This window comes from Sturnira hondurensis, unplaced genomic scaffold, assembly GCF_014824575.4.
Source record: "Sturnira hondurensis isolate 20B ecotype Veracruz unplaced genomic scaffold, ASM1482457v3 Scaffold0008640, whole genome shotgun sequence".
Taxonomy (NCBI): Eukaryota; Metazoa; Chordata; class Mammalia; order Chiroptera; family Phyllostomidae; genus Sturnira; species Sturnira hondurensis.
The window spans coordinates 23,140,136-23,162,884 of NW_028081271.1; the positions used below are offsets into that span (position 1 = coordinate 23,140,136).

At 47.5% G+C, this 22,749-nt stretch overlaps 1 protein-coding gene across 1 annotated transcript in view; it reads left to right on the top strand.

Moving 5' to 3' along the window:
* HGSNAT (heparan-alpha-glucosaminide N-acetyltransferase) overlaps positions 1-20,671 on the top strand; it is a 34,903-nt gene extending 14,232 nt beyond the window's left edge. The window contains exons 7-20 of the mRNA XM_037055097.1: positions 558-627; positions 5,010-5,079; positions 5,764-5,873; positions 7,888-7,964; positions 8,639-8,669; positions 10,009-10,169; positions 11,298-11,413; positions 13,396-13,517; positions 13,906-14,032; positions 15,140-15,226; positions 16,571-16,648; positions 17,265-17,335; positions 17,434-17,546; positions 18,287-20,671. Of these exons, the coding sequence (XP_036910992.1) occupies positions 558-627; positions 5,010-5,079; positions 5,764-5,873; positions 7,888-7,964; positions 8,639-8,669; positions 10,009-10,169; positions 11,298-11,413; positions 13,396-13,517; positions 13,906-14,032; positions 15,140-15,226; positions 16,571-16,648; positions 17,265-17,335; positions 17,434-17,546; positions 18,287-18,468 (1,415 nt within the window). The 3' untranslated portion in view covers positions 18,469-20,671. The remainder of the gene's footprint in view (positions 1-557; positions 628-5,009; positions 5,080-5,763; positions 5,874-7,887; positions 7,965-8,638; positions 8,670-10,008; positions 10,170-11,297; positions 11,414-13,395; positions 13,518-13,905; positions 14,033-15,139; positions 15,227-16,570; positions 16,649-17,264; positions 17,336-17,433; positions 17,547-18,286) is intronic.
* The last annotated feature ends 2,078 nt before the right edge of the window (positions 20,672-22,749 follow it).

The following is a 22,749-nucleotide window of genomic DNA, read 5'->3' on the forward strand; positions in this document are numbered from 1 at the left end:
CCTCCGTCTTCCTTTGTCTTTCCTGATCCTGACACTTTTCAAGAGGACTGGCCAGTTAATTTGTTATTTGGCTTTACTTGCTGTTTTCTTAAGATGAGGTGCAGGGCATGCTCTTTGGTAGACTCTTACAGCAGTGACGTCGTGCCCCTCTCGGTGGGTCACGTCAGGACGTGCATCCTGCTAATATGAGATACAACCGAAGGCGTGGGGAGCAATCACGTGGTGTCTGGGATTTGCTTAAAAACACTTTAGGAAAAAAATAAGGGACAGTGGTAATACATAAAGCAAGAGTGACAATATTCTGATAATTTAGGCGATGGATATTTGTAGGTTTATTGTACAGTGTATGTTTGGTGTTTTTCATAATGAAAAACTGCACTCCCCTTATGAAGTGTTCTCATTTGTTTATAGGAAATTTAGCCTAAGAATATAGCCTTTTCCCTCATATGTTTCTATTTTTTTGCATTTTTCATTTACAGATTAATAGTAATTATGTGACAGCTTTGACTCTTATGATGGTATTTTTGGTGACAACATCTTTTCTGTTATTTTTGTAGCTGTGTGCATTGCATTCCTGGTTGGTCTAGCGGTTGTCATTGCTGTGTGCTTTCTAAGGTTCTTGTTGAGGTAAGCACAGTTGGGGAAAGGAGAATATCGAAAAAGCGTATTCAGAGAGGGCAGCGTGACCCATCAGATGACCATCATTCTTTGATGGAAGGAACACTTACTGTCGACCACGGCCCATCCAGGCACAGGGATTCAGAAGATGATCCCTGGCTTCAGGGAAACCATAAGCTAGTTCTAATGGGTCACTGGCTTCAATCCTCCCTAATGGCTGAAAAGGTAGAAGCAAATGCTTGAGCAGTCATTTCCGGAAGGAATCTCACATCCTATTTCATAGTGAGTAGCAGTGGACTGTGGTGATTTCAGGAGGTGGCCGCCACACTGGAGTTTTCTTCCTTCTCTCTGGCTCTGAGCCCTGAGGCCACCCCTGTGGTCTGGCTGCCCAGCTCCCGCCGCCCGTGGGTCTTTGGCAGTGGAGATGGAGGCTGAGGTGCAGTACCTGCAGGTGGCAGCGCATACCCCTTCCCCTTGTGGGGTTAGCAGCGGGGGGAGGGAATTCTTTGGTTAACAGCAATTCTGGTGAGAGTGAATTAGTAGGCTGGATAAGAAAAAGAAAGTAAATTAGATCCAGGCCTGGTAAATTACCTTTCAAAGGAAAGTTCTTATATGTTTTAAAAGGAGCAAGATGGATTTTTCACGTGCTCAGCCTGTTAGGGTCTCAGAAAGGACCATGAGGTTTTACTGGTGAGCGATATCCAAGTTGGAAGAAAAAGTTAGCCTTTCAGTTTGCTGTCTTGGGAAAACCCTGCAACTTTGGGGAGTTTATGTACTCTGACCCTATACCTTTGTGCATTCTAGAAATTATTCCACATACGAGAAACCTGGCTGCGTACAGGGGTAGAAGAACTTGCTGCTCAGTAGCAAATGTGTAACCTATCTTTTTTTTTTCCTCTTAAGATTGTGTTTAGACAGAGGGGAAAGGAGGGAGAAAGAGAGGGAGAGAACCATCAGTGTGTCGTTGCCTCTTACACGCCCCCTACTGGGGACCTGGCCTGCAACCCAGGCATGTGCCCTCACTGGGAATCAAACCAGTGACCCTTTGGCTCGTAGGCCGGTGCTCAAACCACTGAGCCACCCTAGCCGGGGCAATCTATTTGCTTTTTCAGGGACAGAGTATAATCCTAGCAGAGACATTTAATTTACTTGAATTAAGGTATTGTCAGTCTTTGGATGAGATGCAAATACTGTTCCATTTTGTTAGGATTTTTTTCATTTGGTGCATTTAAATGCAAATGTATCCATTACATCACTTTCTAAAGTAATTGGTAGCTGATCTCTGGCTCTTGCAAAGGGAGGAAATGCTACCCCACCCCACTGTGAAATTGAAACTCTCCTCTGCGGTGTTTCCGCCTTTGCAGCCTCAGGCAGAATGCTCTTGTTGGCAAAGCAAGAGGCCCTGGCCCTGGCCCCATCACTTTCCAGCCTGCCCAGGACGTCCAGGGAAGTTCACATTTGCCTGAATCAGAAAGGATCTGAAAGAGTAGTGAGAATACAGCTTCTCTCCTGTACAAAAAAATTTAAGTGCTTTTTAAAAATTTTAACTTTAACATATTTTAACTTCTCCTTTTCACCCTTCCTTAGATGTCTCTATTTTAATGTTTTTCATGTAATAGTGATGTTATTGGTGCTGAATAAACTAGAAATAGGAGTTTAGTTGTGGAGGAAAAGGGAAGAAATTAAAAATACATGCGTTGCCCCTGACTGGCGTGGTTCAGTGGGTTGAGTGCTGGCCTATGAACCAAATGGTTGATGATTTGATTCCCAGTCAGGGCACATGCCTGGGTTCGAGGCTGGGTCCCTGGTAGCGGACACTTGAGAGGCAACCACACATTGATATGTCTCTCCCATTTTTTCTTGAAACCTTCCTTTCCTTCCCTAAAAATAAAATCTTTAAAAACAGATTTAAAAATATATGCATTGGATATTTGGATCATGGTTGGATACTGATGTGAGCTATTGAATTGTAAGAAAAACCTTAAGAGACAGGGAAATTGAACTGGCTATTTGATAGTATTAAGGAATTTATTGATAATATTATCAAATACAATAAAGGTACTGTAGTTATGTTTAAAAATCAAAAGATCCTGCCCTGGCTGGTGTGGCTCGGTGGATTGAGTGCCAGCCTGTAAACTAGAAAGGTCGCTGGTTTGATGCCGTATCAGGGCACATGCCTGGGTTACAGGGCCAGATCCCCAGTTGGGGGCACGAGAGAGACAGCCAATTGATGTTTCTGTCCTTCTCTTTCTCCCTTCCTTCCTCTTTCTGAAAATAAATAAAATCGTTAAGAAAATTAAAATAAAAAACAAAAGTAAAAAGGTTCTTACCTTTTGGAGATACATGCTGAAGTGTTTGTGGATGAAATGATATGATGTCTGGGAGTCTTCAAAATAAAAGGGGTAGCGTGTGGGAGTGTAGGTGAAGTAAGGCCAGTCATGTGTAGGTACTTGTTGAAGCTGGGAGGTGTGTCTATGGAGGTTTATTGTGCTAGTTTGTCTATCTCTGCTTATGCTTGAAACTTTCCTTGATGAAAGAAAGAAAAGGAAAAAAATCCTATGCATTCAATAATGCAAATGTGCAAAGTTTATGTAAAACACGTGGGAAGTATGTCCTGGCTGGTGTGGCTCAGTGGATAGAGGGCCGGCCTGCAAACCAAAGGCTCACTCACCGGTTCGATTCCCAGTCAAGGCACATGCCTGGGTTGCGGACCAGGTCCCCAGTGAGAGGAGCGCAAGAGGCAACCACACGTTGATGTTTCTCTCCCTCTCTTTCTCCCTCTCTGTCCCTCTCTAAAAATAAATAATTAAAAATCTTAAGAAAAATGTGGGAAGTAGAAATGTCCTCTTAGAGAAAAAGTAGTAAATATACTTATCTTTTCTTAATCATGTAAATCAGTATAATATCATCTGGATATCTTTTGGAACTAAAGTACCCGTCTAGGAAAAAGAACCCAATATATTAAGTATTTGAATTACTCCAAAGTTACTTTCAAACTTTCTCAGTATGCATGCATGCATTTTTGCTTAGTTGTAATCAAGTCTGTGGTCTGTGTAATGGGTTTTTGTTTTTTGTTTTCAGTAGTTTATTTTTTTATTTATTTATTTTTTAAGATTTTATTTATTTATCTTTAGAGGGGAAAGGAAGGAGAGAAGGAGAGAAATACCAATGTATGGTTGCTTCTCATAAGTCCCCTGCTGAAAACTGGCCTGCAACCCAGGCGTGTGTCCTGACTGGGAAGCAAACCGCCACTTTCTCATTCCCTTTCCCAGAGTCTGTGAAAGCATATGTCATCAGGGCACATAGATTTCAGACAATGCTCAATTTTCCAAGGTGGTAGAGAATGAACATGCATTGTTTTCAGTAGTTAATATTTGTATTTCTTTGTATGCAGAGAGCCCACTTTTTTGTTAATTTATTTTTATTTTTTAAGAAGATACTATTTATTTTTACAGAGAGGGGAGCATGAGGCAGAAAGAGAGGGAGAGAAACATCTATCGGCTGGCTGTCGCGTGCACCCTGACTGGGGACCTGACCTGCAGCCCAGGCCTGTGCCCTGACCTTGAACCAACCTGGCCACTTTCTGCTTTTGAGCGACACTGCCCAGCCAGCGGTGCCATGCCGGTCAGGGACGTTCATGTGATTTTAGTAGCTGCCTTTCACCCTGTCACACAGCCGTCATATCCCGTGTTTAGTCATTTTTGTCATGCGTATGTTTGTTTGACATTTTTTTGCTATTCTAATTTAACAGTATTATTAATAAGAATTCTAGCCCTGGGGAAAAATTGTTTCATTAAACCCTCACAAAAACTCTTGAATGAAGGTTCTGTCTTTATTCCTGTTTTTATTGATGAGGAAATGATGCTGTAAAGGTTAAGCATTTAAAAATACTCCTGCTATAAACTTTAATTTCTACTTTTGTTTTGTTAAAAAACTAAAATGTTTAATTCTTTGATTTGTATGGAATATGGAGTTTAAATTAATTTACTTTCTTTTAGGGGGGAACATAATATTTACTTGTAATATGGTTTATATATATCTATATTTTTAAATATTTAATTTATTTATTTTTAGAGAGAGAGGGAAGGAGAAAGGTCAATGTGTGGTTGCCTCTCATGTGGCCCCCACTAGGGACCCGGCCTATAACCCAGGCATGTGCCCTGACTGGGAATCCAACTGGCGACCCTTTGGTTCTCAGCCCGCGCTCAATCCACTAAGCTACACCAGCCAGGGCAGCTTATATATTTTTAGAAGTTTTTATTTTAATTGCTGTTCAAGTACAGTTTTCTGCCTCCCCGCCCCCCATATACTTTCAATGTGATTTCTAGTCATTTTGAAAATTCTGCCAAAGAAGGTAAAGTAAATTTACTGAGGCTTCTCTTTCTTTACAGTTTGGATGACTTTAGTAATTGGATTTCTAAAGCCATGAGTTCCCGGGAGACTGATCGCCTCATCAACTCGGTGAGTTATCAGAATGTGTCTCGTGTGCTCTAGGTGGTTCTTTAGATTCATAATTTGCAATTTCCTGTTTAATAATCTTTACTGTGCAGTTTAATTAATCTTATTTATGTTGCGGAAGGCCGGGTCATGTGTCCTGTTTTCTCACTGAGGAGCAGCCTTCTCCTGGCTCCTGAGAAGGACGCTGTCCTCTCCTGTCTCCGCAGTGAGGCTGGGACTCAGGGCTGCCCTGTGACGCACGGTGTGGGGACGTGTCCACTCCGCAGGCAGCACTGCCGATCGACCCCGCCGGGTGTCAGTATTGAAACGAGATGTCAGTACTGACTCTGCAAATGCGGGGCCTCCTGGGATGGCTAAACATGTCATTTGTGCCAGTACATTCATCGGGGACCATTTTTGTCCACTATGCATTAGTTCCTTGTACACTTACACCAGCTGCACTTACACACCAGTTCTTTGCGGTCATTTTATCAGCACGGGCACAGCAAGCTCAGCTGAAGGCACAAAGTCAAATAAAGCGAAAATCCAAACCTCTGGGTGGGATCTTTACAAAAGCAAATTGAAGTATTGTTCGGAACAATGACCTTTAACTGTCCGCTCTGTTAATTTCTCTCTAAACAATAGAAAAGTGAAATTTATTCCCTAGCATTATGAATTGTCATTGTCCTTCTCCCCCTTTTTCTGAAGGAGCTGGGCTCTCCAAGCAGGGCAGGCCAGCTCGGCGACGATGCCCAACCGGAAGTGTGGCGTCCGTCTGCGGCGCCGTTGCGCCTCCGCTGTGTGGACACCTTCAGGGGGTACGTGGGCTCCCTTGTAACACGGTGGGCACAGGTAGTCCAAGGTACATGTTTACACACAAATGCACTTTTATTGTTGTAGATTTTATGTATTTATTTTTAGAGAGATGGGAAGGGAAGGGAGGGAAACATCAGTGTGGGAGAGAAACATCCATCTGTTGCCTCTCACACGCAACCCGAAATCCAGCAGTGTGCCCTGACCGGGAATTGAACCAGCACCCTTCGCTTCGTGGGCCCACGGCCAAACAACTGGGCTGTACCGGTCAGGGCACATAAACACACTTTTAAATTAAGGTAGATCCTTTGCTTTCTAGGCTAGAAAGGACTTCTTGCTACAGAAGTAAAGCAGCAGCCTCTCCTTTCTTGAAAATGCCCTGATAGTCTGTACACTCTGTTGCTAGAGAGGAGTAGTGGGGCGTGACCAGAACCAGTTTCTCCTGGTACAGAGACCCTGCTGAGTCAAGGTCATTGCACTGGGTCCAGTAGCTAGCTGTGTGTGGGATCCCGTGTCCATCTGCATCCCCCACCTCCTGTCACCAGCATGACAGGTGAGATGTGCCAGTCTAGGAAGGAGACACCAGATCACGAAGGAGTCAGCTCTCATCCTGTACTGGCAGAACAGCTAGAGCATCGGATCTTTCTGATAACAAAACCACAGTGTCACCTAGCAAATTGTTATTATCTTATAGTTCTGGTGGAAGATTGAAGGGTAGGACCAATCTCTGAAAATAAAGTATAAAAATAGTAGCCCGAAATAAACATCTAGGCATCAGGTCTTCCATTTCTATTCACCAGGGTCTTTTAAACTCCAGTGGTGACCGCCTAACCCTGTCCCAGCCTCACCAGAGCTCTGAGTGCTCCTGGCCTGTATACATGAAGCCAAATAATAATAACAAACGTGACGATAGTAACAATTGCGAACAATCTTGAGTTCTCACTATGTGCCAGGCACTGTTCTAAGTTGTCTTTTTTTTTAAATTTTATTTATTTTTAGAGAGAGGGGAAGGGAGGGAGGGAAACATCAATTTGTGATTGCCTTTCACCTGGCCTACAACCCAGGCATGTGCCCTCACTGGGAATTAAACCAGCGACCTTTGGGTTCACAGGCTGGTATTCAGTCTACTGAGCCACACCAGCCAGGGCTAACTTGTCTCATTTTATTTACTCTCTTAACAGCCCTAGGCGGTATATACTTTTAATATGCCTGTTTCACAGATGAAGAAATTGAACCACAGAGTTAAGTAACTTGCCCAGGCTCACTCAGGGACTAAAGAAGCCAGCCAGGATTTGATTCTAGGCAGTTTGGCTCCAGAGTCCCCACCAATTACTCCATTAACATACTAATGCCTTCATTCCCCACCTTCTGCAGAATCAACATCAAACAGTAGCCTATTTAGAATTGATTTTATTGTGTTCTCTTTCTGATTCTCATTGCCGCTTTTGGAGATAACATGTTCACAGGTGCACAGGAACTAACATTTATAAGGTGCTGAACTTGCCACGCTCTGGTCAGGTCCTGTACCGTACAGTACGGTCAAGAGTCCCAGAGGTGCCTCTGGGAGATGCACTCTCTCTGTCACAGAGAGGCGTACTGGGGTAACTGGCGAGGGTTTCGCCCAAGGCCTGACAGCTCACAGGAGAGAAGGACTCAAGATTTGAACGCTCAGCCCTGAGTGTAGTGACTGTGTGCCTTCCACTACACTTCTTTAACTTGAGACACCTAAATGATTAGCACAAAATGGAGAGATTGGAAATGTTCCGCTTTGTTTTCAAGCTGTCCAGGTTACTGTCCGAGTACATTTTTCCTTAAGACTGGATCTCGTTGGCCATGTTGGCCACAGGGGCACTTCGGCATGGAGCCTTAATTGTAGTGATGAGACATTGTCACTCTTTGCTCTTTAAGTGTCCTCTTGTGTTGTGAATGCGCCTTGTGAGGATACGTGTGTCCCTGGCAGCGGGGCCATTCCCTGTCACCTGTGTGCACCCTGACAGTGTGCTCGTTCTTGCTTTGCAGGCTGGCTCTCATCCTCATGGTCTTTGTTAATTATGGAGGAGGAAAGTATTGGTATTTCAAACACGCAAGTTGGAATGGTGAGTCCTTCCCTAAAGGTATCGTTGCTTAAGTAGGACCCCGTCAGAGAACTGGCAGGAGAGTCACTCGGTGCCCCCGGGGATCCAGAGCGGAGGTTCCTGGCAGCCTCCCCAGAGCCACTGAGCCCCTGCCTGCATAGAATGACCTGTCGATTATTTTGTTGTTTGTTCTTTTGTGTTCCATGGCTCCATGATGCTTTGCTATGGTGACTAACGGGCAGACTCCAAAGGTCTCTGCGGAAGATGCTGAGAACTTAGTTGTAAATGGTCCTTGTCGTGTTCTAGACATGCCTTTCCGTGCAGCCACATGCACGCCTTCTGAGACTCACGGTCCTCCTTGGGGTGCCCTTGGCCTGAGGTTGGCCTGGGTGGTGCTGAGTGACAGCAGTGAGCCTCGGTGGTTGGCTGGACAGTGGGCTTTGAGTAGTACCCCTTAAAGGTAACAGACTTGCCCACACACTTGTAGTTTGATTCCCCCGGGGCCCAGTGCTCTGTGCAGACACTCCTGTGCTCTCTAGGCCCAGTGACGGGCCGCAGAGTCCCTGTCTGTGTCTGGTCCTTCCCAGTGTTTTCCTGGGACTCTCAGTTTACTTTCCATATTCATCAGAATATAATGGGGCCATTCTAGATTTAGGAGGTTTATCCCTTTCCCTACTCTCTGTGTTTTTCCGCAGGACTGACGGTGGCTGACCTTGTGTTCCCATGGTGAGTTGGCCGTCTGCTACCAGCTCTTCTGTAGGTCATCTCCAAGTTTTTCCTTTTGGCTGATGCTGGAGCCTTGCTCAGAGACCAGCCTTGAAGTGTGGGGTCATAGCCTGAATTACCCACAGGCCTCTGCTGTTGTGTGCTCCTTCCGGAAGCTGTGGTACCGAATAATGCCCATGCGGCCTAGTGCTTCCCTGAGGCGTGCATGTGCGGATAAGAGATGAGTGATGGCAGGGGAATGTTTCGTCACTGTACACATGACGTACAAGCTCCTGGAATCCTGTGGGAAATTATGACTTCTGTGTAAATACCACTAATTCTGAAAATAAGCGTGAAATCATTTCTAAAAGGCACGTAGTGGCCTGGTATCGGGGCATTCTGAGAAGCAGGTAACAGGACAGTGACACTCTAAATTCACATTCAGAGTGAGACTGGCCGAACATGCCGTTGCTCCCCGGTGACCTGCTGATCTCATTGGGGGACCCCACCTTCCGGTCCAGCGTGGAATTTGTGTCTCCGTTGTGACACTTGAGCAACTGTGCTCCATCATTAGGGGTCATCCTGGCTGTTGGTTCATGTGTTTGGTCTCTTGTGTTTCATCACTAATGTGAACTCTGGGCTTTTTTGGGGGAGGGGTTCTTTTTTGAGGCGAGTTTGGGTAGGAGGAACTTTGACAAGCCTGCAGGCCTGGTAGTTGTGCATCTTCTCTGTGAGGTCCCTCTGGGAAAGGGGCCTGGCCCCTGGTACCGGAGGCTCTTCTCTGATCACGTGACCCCCCGAAGCGGCCAGGGGACAGGGAGGAGCGCGGCAGGAGCACACCCCTCTCTGTCAACCCTGTGCCAAGAGGCTAGAAAAATTACTATTCTGACTTTGTAAAAAAGAGGTACTTTTGTGTGATAAATTAAAAAAGGAAAGAGTGTATGGCTCAGACAAAATCAGAAAAAAATGCCGCTTTCATTTTTCTTCTAGGAGCAAAAGTGAAGTTAGAAACGATTGAAATGTGTGGTCTCTTTCTCACGGACTTTGAGGGTGGGCTGAGCAATGTGGACGAAAGCGCCTTCGGCATCGTTTCTCCCTGATATTGAAGTGGGGCCAATGTCCCAGGACATTGCGCTCAGCACTGAGGAGTGTCCTCTAAGACAGGACTCGAAGGCGCACGAACCCTCTGGCCCAGCAGGACCACGTTCTGGTGTTTCCTCCACTGTGAACCCAGCAACAGCCAGGAATTGGCTACTTGAGAAAATCATGTGTTGCTTCTCTTTTAGGAGACTATAAACTATTAGTGGTATATAGACAAAAAAAATCTGAGTGGCTGCCTAGTAATAGCTTTTTTTTTTAGGTTTGTGTTTATTATGGGAACCTCCATTTTTCTCTCCATGAGTTCCATACTCCAGCGGGGACGTTCAAAATCCAGGGTGCTGGGGAAGGTTGCGTGGAGGAGTTTCCTGTTAATCTGCATAGGAATCATCGTCGTGAACCCCAATTATTGCCTTGGTCCATGTAAGTATTTTCCCCTCTGTTAGTGTATGTTCAGATGGAAGTACAGAAATGATGTGTTGTAATTCAAAAGACGTGTACTTCCTCCATCTCAGGTACCTGCAGAAAGAACAGTTATTAGGAAAGTATATGTAATGCTGGTATACCCTGGGCTATTATTGTTGTTACACTGGGCGTTTAGACCTGGAAGGAGCCTCCAAGATGACCCAAACCCATCTCTTGCCGTGAGAGACTGAAGTGCTTTCTCCAGGTTAGCTGAGTGTAGTGAGTGGCAGGGCGGGACCAGACCAGGTCACTGGGCTCTCAGACCCTGCCATCCTGCCACCCTGGTTTTATCAGCTTTCTTGATAAGGCTGTCATGTGGTGGCTCAAGAATTCACCTTTGTCACCACCAGTATGTCAGCTGGGTGGCGGGAAGGAATGGCGCCTTTGTCATTGTTCTAGCGGTGTGAGTGAGATGGGAAAGCTGAGGGAAGGATGTAGAGTAAACCCTGTGTGTGGGACCTGGTATCAGAATTGAGGAAGGTGGTGGTTGCTGTCCTCAAGGAAACATCCCAAGGGGCATTACACAAAGAGGACACAAGTATCTAGATGGCAGCCAGAGGAATCCCGCCGGCTGAAGCACTGAGGCATTGGTGGGGTAGAGGTCTCTTCCAATTGGGTTGGAATGAAGGTGGCCCATAAATTTGATTCAGCGGATCTCCAGAAGTGGGCCACTGCCCACAGGACGATACATTCTGGGGTCCGTTCTTGGGTTCACATTTCCAGGGACACAGTCATGTGGCCCGTGGGGCAGGGGGAGTCTGTCGGGGCCTGTGCTGGGGCTGCAAGTTCCCGGTGGATGTGCGAGTTGAGCGCATATGGTTAGGAGATGAGCCTTCAGGGCCGGGGTAGTCCTTGCTTCATGCCCACACCTGAGGGGCACACTTTGGTTTTCACCCCAGCCGGCCAGCTTCCCGCCATGAAGGGCAGCCGTGTCTCCTGACTGTATATAGTAGTTCCATCTCTGAGATCCTAAAGAAGACCCACCCAGGTGCCATACAGGCGTGTCTCCTCCTTAGAAAAGGTCGCATTGTCTGGGGTGAAATGAGAAATGCCGGCTAATGTTCGCTGCACTTGTACCTCCTACAGTGTCTTGGGATAAGGTGCGACTCCCGGGCGTGCTCCAGCGGCTGGGGGTGACCTACTTCGTGGTGGCCGTGTTAGAGCTCCTCTTCGCAAAGCCTGTGCCTGAACGTGGTGCCTGGGTGAGCGACCCCCTGTTTTTAAATCGGAGAGAGCAGGAAATGCCCCTGTGTAGTCTTCGGAGATTTCTGTAGTTTCGGGTGCAGTACCGTACTTCAGTAGGCTCTTTAATGCTGTTAGGCAAATACTTTCTTTTCCCCTGCAATTAGTTAATTTTGTTTAGCCTTTGTATCAGTGATTTTTTTTCCTGTGGTGAAAAAAACAAACACATGAGATCTACCCTCCTAACACATTTTTAAGTGTCCTGTAATCAGATGCATTTGGATGGCATCAGTGTAATATCACAATGTTCTCGTTCGCTAATTCAGGCTCTTTCATTGTCCTCGTGGTATAAGATATATTTTTTAAAACTTGCATGACATATTAACATCTATTCAGAAGGCCGCAGAGGTTCACCTTAGAAGACAAGTGCCAAGCTAGGGTGCGGGGGAGTGACAGCGTGTCCTTGGCTGTTTCTTCTTTGTGAGAACTACGTGGGTCGCTTCTCTGGAGATTCCTTTCTGTCTTCCTGTAAGTTGCCGAGTTTACCCTGGTGACAGCGATTTCTTTTTACCTGATGGAGGTAACAATTCATGTGGGAGCGTTTAAGTCCTTCCATTTGGGTCCCACTAAATGGTAAATTAACAAAGCTGTACCTGTTTTCTAGCTTCTTTCTGTGCGTGTAATGAACAGATTCATCATCAAACCCCACATTCTCTTGGTTGCTCAGTTACATGTTTTTGGAGTGTGTTGAATCGTTCCTTTACCTCTTCTGCCCTCCCCGTGGCCTGTCTGTGTGCCTGTCTGTGCCCTCCATTGTGGATTTCCTGAGTGTGCAGGGAGACTAGACATGTGCAGGTGAAGCTGGGCGTGGTTAGCCGAGGGAGGGGCCTTAGGGACTGTGGAGGCTCGTCCAGGGTCTGTCGTGGGCCGCCACGCTGGAGCCAGGGGTTGGGCTTGGGACCCCAAGAATAGGTGGGTTGCACCCTTTTTCCTTTAACCAGATAGTTGCAAATGTTTAAATTTCATTTTTCTTTTTCTTTAGGATTTTACTTGTTTTTAGAGAGAGGGAGAAAGAGAGGAAGAGAAACATCAGTGTACGGTTGCCTCTCATGTGGCCCCCCCTCTGGGGACCTGGCCTGCCACCCAGGCATGTGCCCTGACGGGGAATCAGACTAGTGGCCCTTTGGTTCACAGTCTGTGCTCCATCCACTGAGCTGCACCATCCAGGCTCATTTTTCTTTTAAAACATTTCTTCTTTAACTTCTTTTTTAGAACAGCTTTATTGAGCTGAGTTTCACATACCATAAAACTGACATGTTTGATGTGTACAATTTAGTGATATTTAATGATACTTAGAGTTGTACATGCATCGTTCCTATCTTGTTCTAGAACATTCTCACTACCCCCAAAGGGACCCTGGTGTTCACTACTGGCCACTTGGTCCCCTGGCAAGTCCCCTAGCCCAGCCCAGTCCACTTTTTGTCTGTCGATTGGCTGATTTGGGGTGTTCCATGTAAATGGAGTCACACAGCATGCAGCTCTTGTGTCCAGCGTCTTTCACTTGGATCATGTCTTCCGAGGTTTCTCTGTGGTGCCCAGTATCAGGGTTTGATTCCGTGGCGAATAGCGTTCCGTTCTGTAAATGTGCCACACTTTGTAACCCTGTATCAGTTGGTGGGCATTTGACCTACTTCCACTTTTTGGCTATTTTGCACTTTAATGACTCTGTACACATTTGTGTCCAAGTTCTGTGCGAACACCCATTTTCGTTCCTCTTGGGTACAGGAGCAGAGTCGTCCACTGATTTCTTTTATTGTGGTGTTTCATAGAGAGGGAACATCGAGGTCACAGAATACAAATGAAGTAAACTTACATGTACGTTTGTATCGCTGCAGGAAAGGCCAAGAGAAGAACCACAGAAACTTTTCAAATGCATGTCCTGAGTATCCGTTCCCCTTCTACTTGCTTTTAGTTCACGTGTGTTTTTATGCCCCTCACTCAGGAGGGAAGATTCTCGTCTCTTCAAGACATCATACCCAGCTGGCCGCAGTGGCTGTTTGTCCTGGTGCTGGAGAGCGTCTGGCTGGCCTTGACATTCTTCTTACCTGTTCCTGGATGCCCCACGTAAGTGCCCCCTTGTAGGTAATCCCTTTCCGCATGTCCTTGTCTGCTAAGTCAGACCTTCTGGGACTCTGCTTTCAAATTTCCCAAGTCAAAAAAGTCCTTGTTCACTCTTTCTTCTCCTTTGAGGCCTGTTTTATTTGGGGAGGAAAATTGGGTGAGTGTCCAGAGGAGTGTCTGTGTGAGGTTTTATTCAGGGTCAGTTTGAATGGAAGTTGCCAAACCTTAACATGGGGGGGGGCAGTTGAGTCACAGAGTGTTAGTGCGAGGGCGGGTGTTCCTAGGCCGGTACGGGGTCTCCGAGGGTCTTTGTGGGGCTGCCTACACAGCCAGTGTGTACTCTTCCCTCTCTGGCATCTTGTCACTTAATTGCTCGTTCTCACTCCCTCAGCGGCTACCTCGGCCCTGGCGGCATTGGAGACCTGGGGAAGTATCCAAATTGTACTGGAGGGGCTGCCGGCTACATCGACCGCCTGCTTCTGGGAGAGGATCACATTTATCAGCACCCTTCCTCGACCGTGAGTGGTTCGGCTTGCGCTCAGAACGGAACACGCAGGAGCTCTGAAGGGGAGGAAGAGAGACAGGGCTGGGCAACTTCCAGTGGTGTCCAAGTCATGTCCATTTAATAAACTGTGGTGGGAACCAGTCTTTATTTGAAAAAGGGACTGACCGTAGTGACTTCAGTGTTCATCGTGGGGCAGCACGTAAACATTACTTTGGGTCTCAGAGCGAGAGCACCTTGTAGCAGTGTGCGGCCTGGTGCTTCTCTGCGTCCCAGGCCAGACTTCCTGGCAGCTGACGCTGAGGCAGATTCGGGTGCTGGAGCAGGCAGGCGTCCCTTGGGGGTCAGTGCCTGCTGGGGAGTGAAGGGCAGAGAGAGCTGCCGAACTAACTACACTGCAGTCCAGCCTAGGCCTCAGCTGATCTCCTGGGGGGCGGGGTGGCCCTTCGGAGTTGTTCTGAATCGAGGGGAGGGACCTGGCCCCTCTGTCACTGGCTGGGTGGGCACTGCCCCCAGCGAGGGGGTGTGACTCCTGAAGAGGCAGCTCTCTTCAATCAAGGACAAATCCAGGAGAGGGTCTTGACTGAGAGCTGTTGGCCATTGACACTTCTGGCAGCCGAGGAATGAAGGCTTTCGTCCTGAAAGGGGCAGGGGAGGGGGATGTTTGGGTGGTACATCAATACAGCATCCACCACACTATTTCCAAATTTCTACGCTTCCTACAATAACTTTTTGTAATAAAGTGATGTGGAAGTATTAAATGTGTTTTGTCTTAAAAGAAGGTAGGAAGTGCTGAAGTTACAGTAGGGCTGACCAGAAAGAATAAACTGGGAGATGGTGAGGGTGTTGTACCTACTGTGTGAAGCTGGTTTGGGATGCGTCGTGTCGCTGAGCCGCTGGGAGGCGAAGTGGCAGCGCTGGACCACGCGCTCCCTTCCAAAGGGCGCCCCTTTCTTGGCCAGAAGTATTCTGCCTATGAGCCCCCGAGGTTGGCCATGGAGTTCGGCAGTAAAAACAAAGCCCGCTGAGTGTTGCAGGGCATTGAAGTCTGTCGTTGGTCTGTGGGCTGTTGGTGTGCGTTTGCGAGGTCACTGAGTGCCACTTCTTGTCCTGCTCTGTTCAGGTGCTTTATCACACCAGGGTGGCCTACGACCCGGAAGGAATCCTAGGGACCATCAACTCCATTGTGATGGCATTTTTAGGAGTTCAGGTATTTGTACATTTCATTAGGAGACTATTTCTGACTGCCTGTGATTGCTGACTCACCACTAATTCAAAGACTATTTCATTAAAGTAAATAATTGGAAGCATATCACCTTCTGTGTATTACAAGTCTAGTAAATTCTGTGTACATTTGACAGGTTGTCAAAACTAAAAGTCATAAAAATTCAGCATATTTAAATAATTACGAATAATTTCTATATTCTGAAAGTAAATTCTTATTTTTCTCATGGCTCCTCTTAGAAACAGGCACAGCAGTTTCTGATAGACGAGTCCCTGCTGGTCTGGGCAGAGGGTTTGGGTACCAGTGACGCTGGGAACTCACAGATCACATCTCTCTTTTCTTTTATTTTTAATTGATTTTGGAGAGAGAGAAGTAAGAGAGAGAATGAGAGAGAGAAACATCAATTTGTTAACATCAACTTATTATACCCTCACTGGTTGCTTCTTATATGTTGCCTGACCAGGAATCGAACTCACAACCTTGGTGTATCAGGACAATGCTCTAACCAACTGAGTTACCAGTCAGGGCTCCTGTCACATTTCTTTTGTATACACTTTACATGGTTTCAACTGTGTATTTTGAAAAATATTTTTAAATTTATTTATTTGTTTTCGGAGAGAGGGGAAGGGAGGGAGAAAAAGAGGGAGAGAAACATCAATCAGTAGCCTCTTGATTGGTTGCCTCTCACAGGCCTCCAAACCAGGACCTGGCCCGCAACCCAGGCACATGCCCTGAATGGGACTCGAACAGGCAACCCTTCAGTTTACAAGCCAGCCCTCAATCCACTGAGCCACGCTGGCCAGGACTGGGAGGATTCTTAGGCAAAGTTCAGATTTTACTCCTTAAAATGTTTCCCTGCCTCCAGTTCCACCCTGCCCTGTCCCTCTTTTATACCCCGGCCAGACTGGACCGTCTGGCAGGCCAATCCGATAGGGTCCCTTGGGACTGTTTTGCGGGGGAGGGGGGGGTGACTTTCCTTGGCTCCCTATCACTTATGGGGGAAAAATGGCTCTCAGTGAGACTTAAAGTCAACCTGACCGTCACCTCCTCGCCCTTTCTGAATGACCTGCAGCACCTCAGGGATGCTCTTCTGCGTTGCACGCCTGTCCTCCCCTCTGGGACTCTTCCTTTCCAATGTCTTTCCCCCGCAGGTGGTCCACGTGCCTCTCTCCGTCTCCACTGGTCCAGGGGGGTAGCAGTGCCTCTCCTCTTTGTAATCCCAGTGTCGTACTGGCTGATGAGTCAGTGAGTGATTAAGATAATGGATGAATGTGAAATAAGAATATACCTTAGGTGATTCTCTTGGTCATATTGTGTTTTCTTTTCCAGGCAGGAAAAATACTCTTGTATTACAAAGAGCAGACCAAAGACATTCTGATCAGATTCACTGCCTGGTGTTGTTTTCTAGTGAGTAACCGACATTCCCCCCTAAAATGCCTTTTCTTCACACATACAAATTTAAAGGAAGAGAATGTTTAGCAACGCTGGTATATCAGCTGTCACCATGGGCAACGTTCTTTACTTGAATGACTGAGGGGAACAAATCTTTATACCTGAATTCTCAGGCTCATTTTTTAAGGGAAATGTTGTTATAAATAAGTCAGCGTTTGCCATCAGCCAGCCAGCCAGGGATGCGTGGAGAAACAGAATCGAGGTTTGGGTCTGGGTCGGGAGCCGCACTGGGAAGACAACTGGCAGATGGTGACCGGCTTCCGGGTTTACAGGGAACGGAGGGGTTGTGAGGCTGACTGTGCTTTTTGCCCCTGACCTTGCATTCACTTTCCTCCCGGGTTTTACTCTCATTTATCACTTAGCTTTCCTTCAACTCAGAGGAATGCTGAGAAGATGCTTTTAGAGAATATTTTTAGTCACGTGTCTTAAAAACTTTCTCCCGTTGAAAGCATATGACACAATTTTCAGCTCCCCTGAAAACAATTAAATAAATACTATTTTTCAGATTTAAAGCATAATTGTTTTTGAAGTAATATAACAAAACTTTTAACATCTTTCTCCCCCATGATAGGGGCTTATCTCTATTGCTTTGACGAAAATTTCTGAAAATGAAGGCTTTATTCCAGTAAACAAAAATCTCTGGTAGGTACAGAAAACGGTCATTTCCATGGTCGTGACTGGGCGTGCTCTCGTCCGCCCTGCTCTCAGGAGCCCTAGAACAGCTCGCTCCCCTCCCTTAGGTCCATCTCCTACGTCACCACGCTGAGCTCCTTCTCCTTCTTCATCCTGCTCCTCCTCTACCCGATTGTGGACGTGAAGGGCGTGTGGACAGGAACCCCATTCTTTTACCCAGGTGAGCTGCCTCCCACCCCAAACAGAGTTGACTGTAGTGACCAACCGGGCTTTACCTTTCAGGCCCAGAGAGACCCCCTGAGCATGCCCAGTGCCGGGGCCTGGAGCCACCGCCCTGGTGGTGTGTTCCCACCATGTGGCTGAGGGAGAAGGCAGCAGGGGCCACGCAGCCCTAGGCCATGCAGCTCGCACTGGTCCGCTCCGAAGTGGTCCCCCTGTTTGACCTGCTTACATTGGTATTTGGTATTGATACCTCAGGCAACGATTTGGGGAATGTCATCCAGTTTCTGATGTTTAGGAATGGGGCATACTTTCCACCTTAATGTTAGTGCACTGCGTACAGATGATACATAAGACGTAACAAGAAACAGAGCAGTGTACACTTGGTTCTGCCCGAAGACTGCAGGGCAGACTGGGTAGCTCCAACGGCTCATTTCAGCCCTCTGATCCCAGTAATAGTTACTGTCTTTGGACCTTGGGCTTTCTGTGAGAGTGTAAGTCAATAATTTTGGCTTTCCTTTCAGATTTAGCATTCAGGAATCACATTCTTAGGAGTATTTCCTAATAATTTTTGATGTAGTTTACACTCGAGTATCTAAAATCATGCGTCACTTATTGTTGGCACTAGAGGTGGGTGCTTTCGGTTTTTCACTGCACTTAAGTCCAATGTCAAGAATTAAGTAGACGAGCACCTTGATTAAGGTGATGTAGGAAGACACGGTCGTCTGTGTCCCTCTTCAGGAATGAACTCTATTCTGGTGTACGTCGGCCACGAGGTGTTCAGGAACTACTTCCCCTTCCAGTGGAGGCTGCAGGACAACCAGTCGCACAAGGAGCACCTCATCCAGAACATCGTCGCCACCGCGCTCTGGGTGCTCATTGCTTACGTTCTCTATAAAAAGAAGGTGTTTTGGAAAATCTGATCGCTCCAGCCGAAGTGTGTTGCTGGCAGACTCTCTGGTGGGGGCCTGGGGGCAGTGCTGATGCAGCCTTTATTAAAGGGAACCATTAATTACACCGTCAGTGGGGTATGTGTTTCCAGGTTGTTGGGGAAGGTACTGATGTGCTCAGGCTTGTGGGCTGGGTGGGACAGGACTCTGCCTGCAAGTTTGGGACTTAAATGTTGGAAGGTAATTACCTTCTTTCTCTATCTTCTGTGTAAATGGATGGATTTAGAAGTCTAATGTAAGGATTTCTCGGATAACTTTTGTGAAAGCAGTTGCCACGCGTGGGCATTTGCCTCTGTGGCAGATGGGATGGTGCAACTGACGTCCGAGTCTTGCCGATCTCGTTTTCCTGCACACTGCCTTTCTGCGCCAGCCACGGATACCGTCGTCTCCGTGTCGGCTGACTGTAAAGCTGACTGAAACGTGAGGTGTAATAATGTGTAATTTTTTTAGTTGAATTTAATGTTTCAGAAAAGTCAGGGTAATTTACCTTTCAGGTCTGCAAGACATTGGTGGGTCCGAGAAAATGCCTTTCTGTCAGAAGCTACTTTCTTCTTTTCCTACTTGATAAAAAAAGTTAAACTATAAATGTTATTCCCAGCCACTCTTGCTTAGTTATATACTTATGTAGCTATGTGTTGCCGTGTCTGTCAATCACCTGTCTGTCTGCCCACCCACCTCTCTCTCTGTAGCTGGTTCCCAGGGACAGAGCCATGGAAGAGAAAAGCTCACTGTCTTGCATGTGGCTCCGGCTTTGCCACCCTTGCCCGAGAGGGTGCCGGCAAGTCCCTGGGCCTGAGTGTCAGCTTCCTCATCTGTGAAGTGAGGGAGGTCACGATGACCTCTCAGGTCCCTTCCAACTCTTACGACTCAGTGAGGTGGGCGACGTTGATAGCTTTTCTGAAGTCCTTGGAAAAGTCGTTTTATTACAGACGCCTCTTCAAGAGGAGCAATAATGACAAGTTGTAAAAACTCTCATTGGAGTCTATGAGAGCGACCCTCCACAGGGGAGGCACCTTTCCTGCTGGGAGCCACAACCCGAAGACGTCCTTTCTCAGGAGTGGGGAAGGGAGGGCACCTGAACAGAAGCCACACTTTTCTATGATGCATCATCATACTTGTGAATTTTTGTGAGAACTCCATATTTAAGGGAAATGGGACAATGGCTTGTGCTGTAGAGTTTAGAGCATCCTCTGCCGTGAGACGGGGCGTCCTGATGTCACTTTGACGGCCGCTGCCCAGACGCCTTCCGCTCTGTGCTTCAGCCCAGACTCCACCCTGAACTCTCCCCCGGCCTGTCCCTGCCCGCCGCACGCTCCACCTGGACGTCCGCCTGCCTCCAGGCCCCCCTTCCTCCTCCATTTGCCCAGGTTCACGCTGTCTCCTCTTCGGGTTTCCCCAGCTCTGTGAGTGGATCATCTCATCTGTAGGTATAAAGCTGCCGCCACCTTCCACGCACCCACCTCCGTTATCCCCCCTCTTCCCATATTTTAGCCAGTGCTGCATCTCCTGTCTCCACCTTCCCGCTAGCATCTTCGTGTTCATTGGCACACTGCCTTATTGCTCTGGTCCAGACCCTCGGGGTTCTTTTCAAACTGGCCCCCTTCCCTCAGTCCCTCCTTCTGCAGTCACTCTCCCTCGTCGCTGGATTGAGCTGTATGAAGCAGAGCTCAGAGCATATCACCGCTTTATAAAAACCAACTCTGAAGCTGATACAGCTTCGCCGGACATACATGACCCTCCTCAGCGGAGCCCAGCACACCCTCCCAGCTCCCTTCCCTGCCTCCGTGCCCACCCTGCTTACTCCAGCCCGACTGGACCCCCTACCCCGTCACTTGGCCAGGACCTCCTGCTTCTGACCTTGATGATAGCCTTACTTTTTCCTCTTCATTTTCTCCTGTGTATGTTCGACCCGTCATTTTAGACCCTCTACTTCGAAGGCACCTCTCTAATCTCATCCAAAGGTAATATTTTCTTCCTCTGGCTCCTTGTAGTACCTTGTCAGGACCAACTCCATGGCCCCCATCACTTTGTGAGAGTGATTTGTGTACATGTCTCATTTCCCACGCCGGACTGGGAGCTTGCTAAGGGCAAGAATTATGCCTTGTTCTGCGTGTTCACAGCACAAACACAGTGCCTTATACATAGCAGGCACTAAATAAACATTTTTTAAAGCAAAGCAAAATGGCGGCTGTCCTTTTTTTAAATATGAAAGCGCTGATAAAATCAGCATCTGGCGTGCGCGTGACAGTGGTCATGGAGCNCTGAAGCCGATACAGCTTCGCCGGGCATACATGACCCTCCTCAGCGGAGCTCAGCACACCCTCCCGGCTCCCTTCCCTGCCTCCGTGCCCACCCTGCTTACTCCAGCCCGACTGGACCCCCTACCCCGTCACTTGGCCAGGACCTCCTGCTTCTGGCCTTGATGATAGCCTTACTTTTTCCTCTTCATTTTCTCCTGTGTATGCCTGACCCGTCATTTTAGACCCTCTACTTCGAAGGCACCTCTCCAATCTCATCCAAAGGTAATATTTTCTTCCTCTGGCTCCTTGTAGTACCTTGTCAGGACCAACTCCATGGCCCCCGTCACTTTGTGAGAGTGATTTGTGTACATGTCTCATTTCCCACGCCGACTGGGAGCTTGCTAAGGGCAAGAATTATGCCTTGTTCTGCGTGTTCACAGCACAAACACAGTGCCTTATACATAGCAGGCACTAAATAAACATTTTTTAAAGCAAAGCAAAATGGCGGCTGTCCTTTTTTTAAATATGAAAGCGCTGATAAAATCAGCATCTGGCGTGCGCGTGACAGTGGTCATGGAGCTGAGGTTTGGGGAGTCATCGTTGAGGAAACCTGCGGCTGCCCTTCTCTTGCAGGGGGCCGTTTCGGACGGTCACAGCTGTGTCATCCAAGTCTCAGCAAGTGAAGCTGGGCGGGCCTCTCCCGGTGAGGCGCCCAGAAGCCTTTTTTAAACTGGGGAGTGTATCAGGATGTCTTGAGCCCTGGGAACGGGTCCTGGTTCGGCTGGGTTTTAAGGGGATTCACCCCTTAGGAGAAGCCCCAAGGTGGGCTGGCTCCTGCGTGGCCACTTGGTCCTGCCAGCTCCCTCATGGCCGTGGGGGGGCTGCTGCCCTGACACTCAGCTGTGAGACACCTGCTGGACGGAGAGAGGGCCTCCCCCAACCCGGTGCCTTTTCACTTTACCAGCCAGGCAGCCCTCCCCTCGGGCCTCATGGGCCACCAGTGTGTTACTTGACAAAAAAAGCCAGCAGTGACGAGGGAACTGGCTTAGACCGTGTTAGGTGGTCTAGGTGGAGCACCATGATTACCTCCTCGGGAATCACATAGCTGGTGTTCGTCTTTAGTTGCCTAGTTTTATACTCTTAACTTTTCACCAGTGTACCGAGCCAACATTTTTCTTTTGGTAATCAGCTTTCATTGGCCATTAGTTCTAAAAGACTGTTTTTCGTCAGGCCACATGCAATTTCCAAATTCAGCGTTGATAGAAATGGTGCATGTCTATATCACGTCATGAAATGCCTCGGACTTCACAAAACCCTTCCTTCCCTAAGGCATTTGTCAGAGGAGCCATCACACTGGTGCTCCGTCACCGCCTCCCATCTGAACTGCCGCTGCGAGAGTGCCAGCCTTGCCCTCTGCGCTGTCGAACACACAGGCCCACGGCGTCTGGTACCGTTCTGGGTTCTGCTGGAATTCTTTCATGACTCCTGGGACTTTCCCTATAAAGATGTTATTTTTCTGATTTTCCCACCTTTCATGGCCAGCTGTTTATTACTCTGTCCTGGCTGTCCTGGTGCCACCCTGCTGACTTCCCCTGCCGTTTGGCACGCAGGGGTGGCACCACTGAACAAGTAAGCGAAAGGTGGTTCTTTGCCCGATGCTGCACCATGTGGGCATTAGAATGTTTTGTTTTGAGGTGTGCTGTCTCTGAGAGCTGTGCAGGGATGACACACTGTGATCAGAACAGGATGGTCTGTATATCTGTAATCAACTCATTGCATTGATAAACACTAAAATGACCTGGAGGAAACGTTTTCTGAGATAGGGTGTTTACTACTTAAACCATTTCACTGATTTTGGTATATCTATAAAAAGGGTCTTTTCAGAAAAGATTTCTAAAACTTAAGCAAAGTAACTGAATAATTTAGTTCTTTCATTCTTAAAGAGCCCCTAGAAACAAATGTTTATGTGCTGTTTACGTTTCTAGAGGAGCGAAAAGACAAAATGGACCTGGTC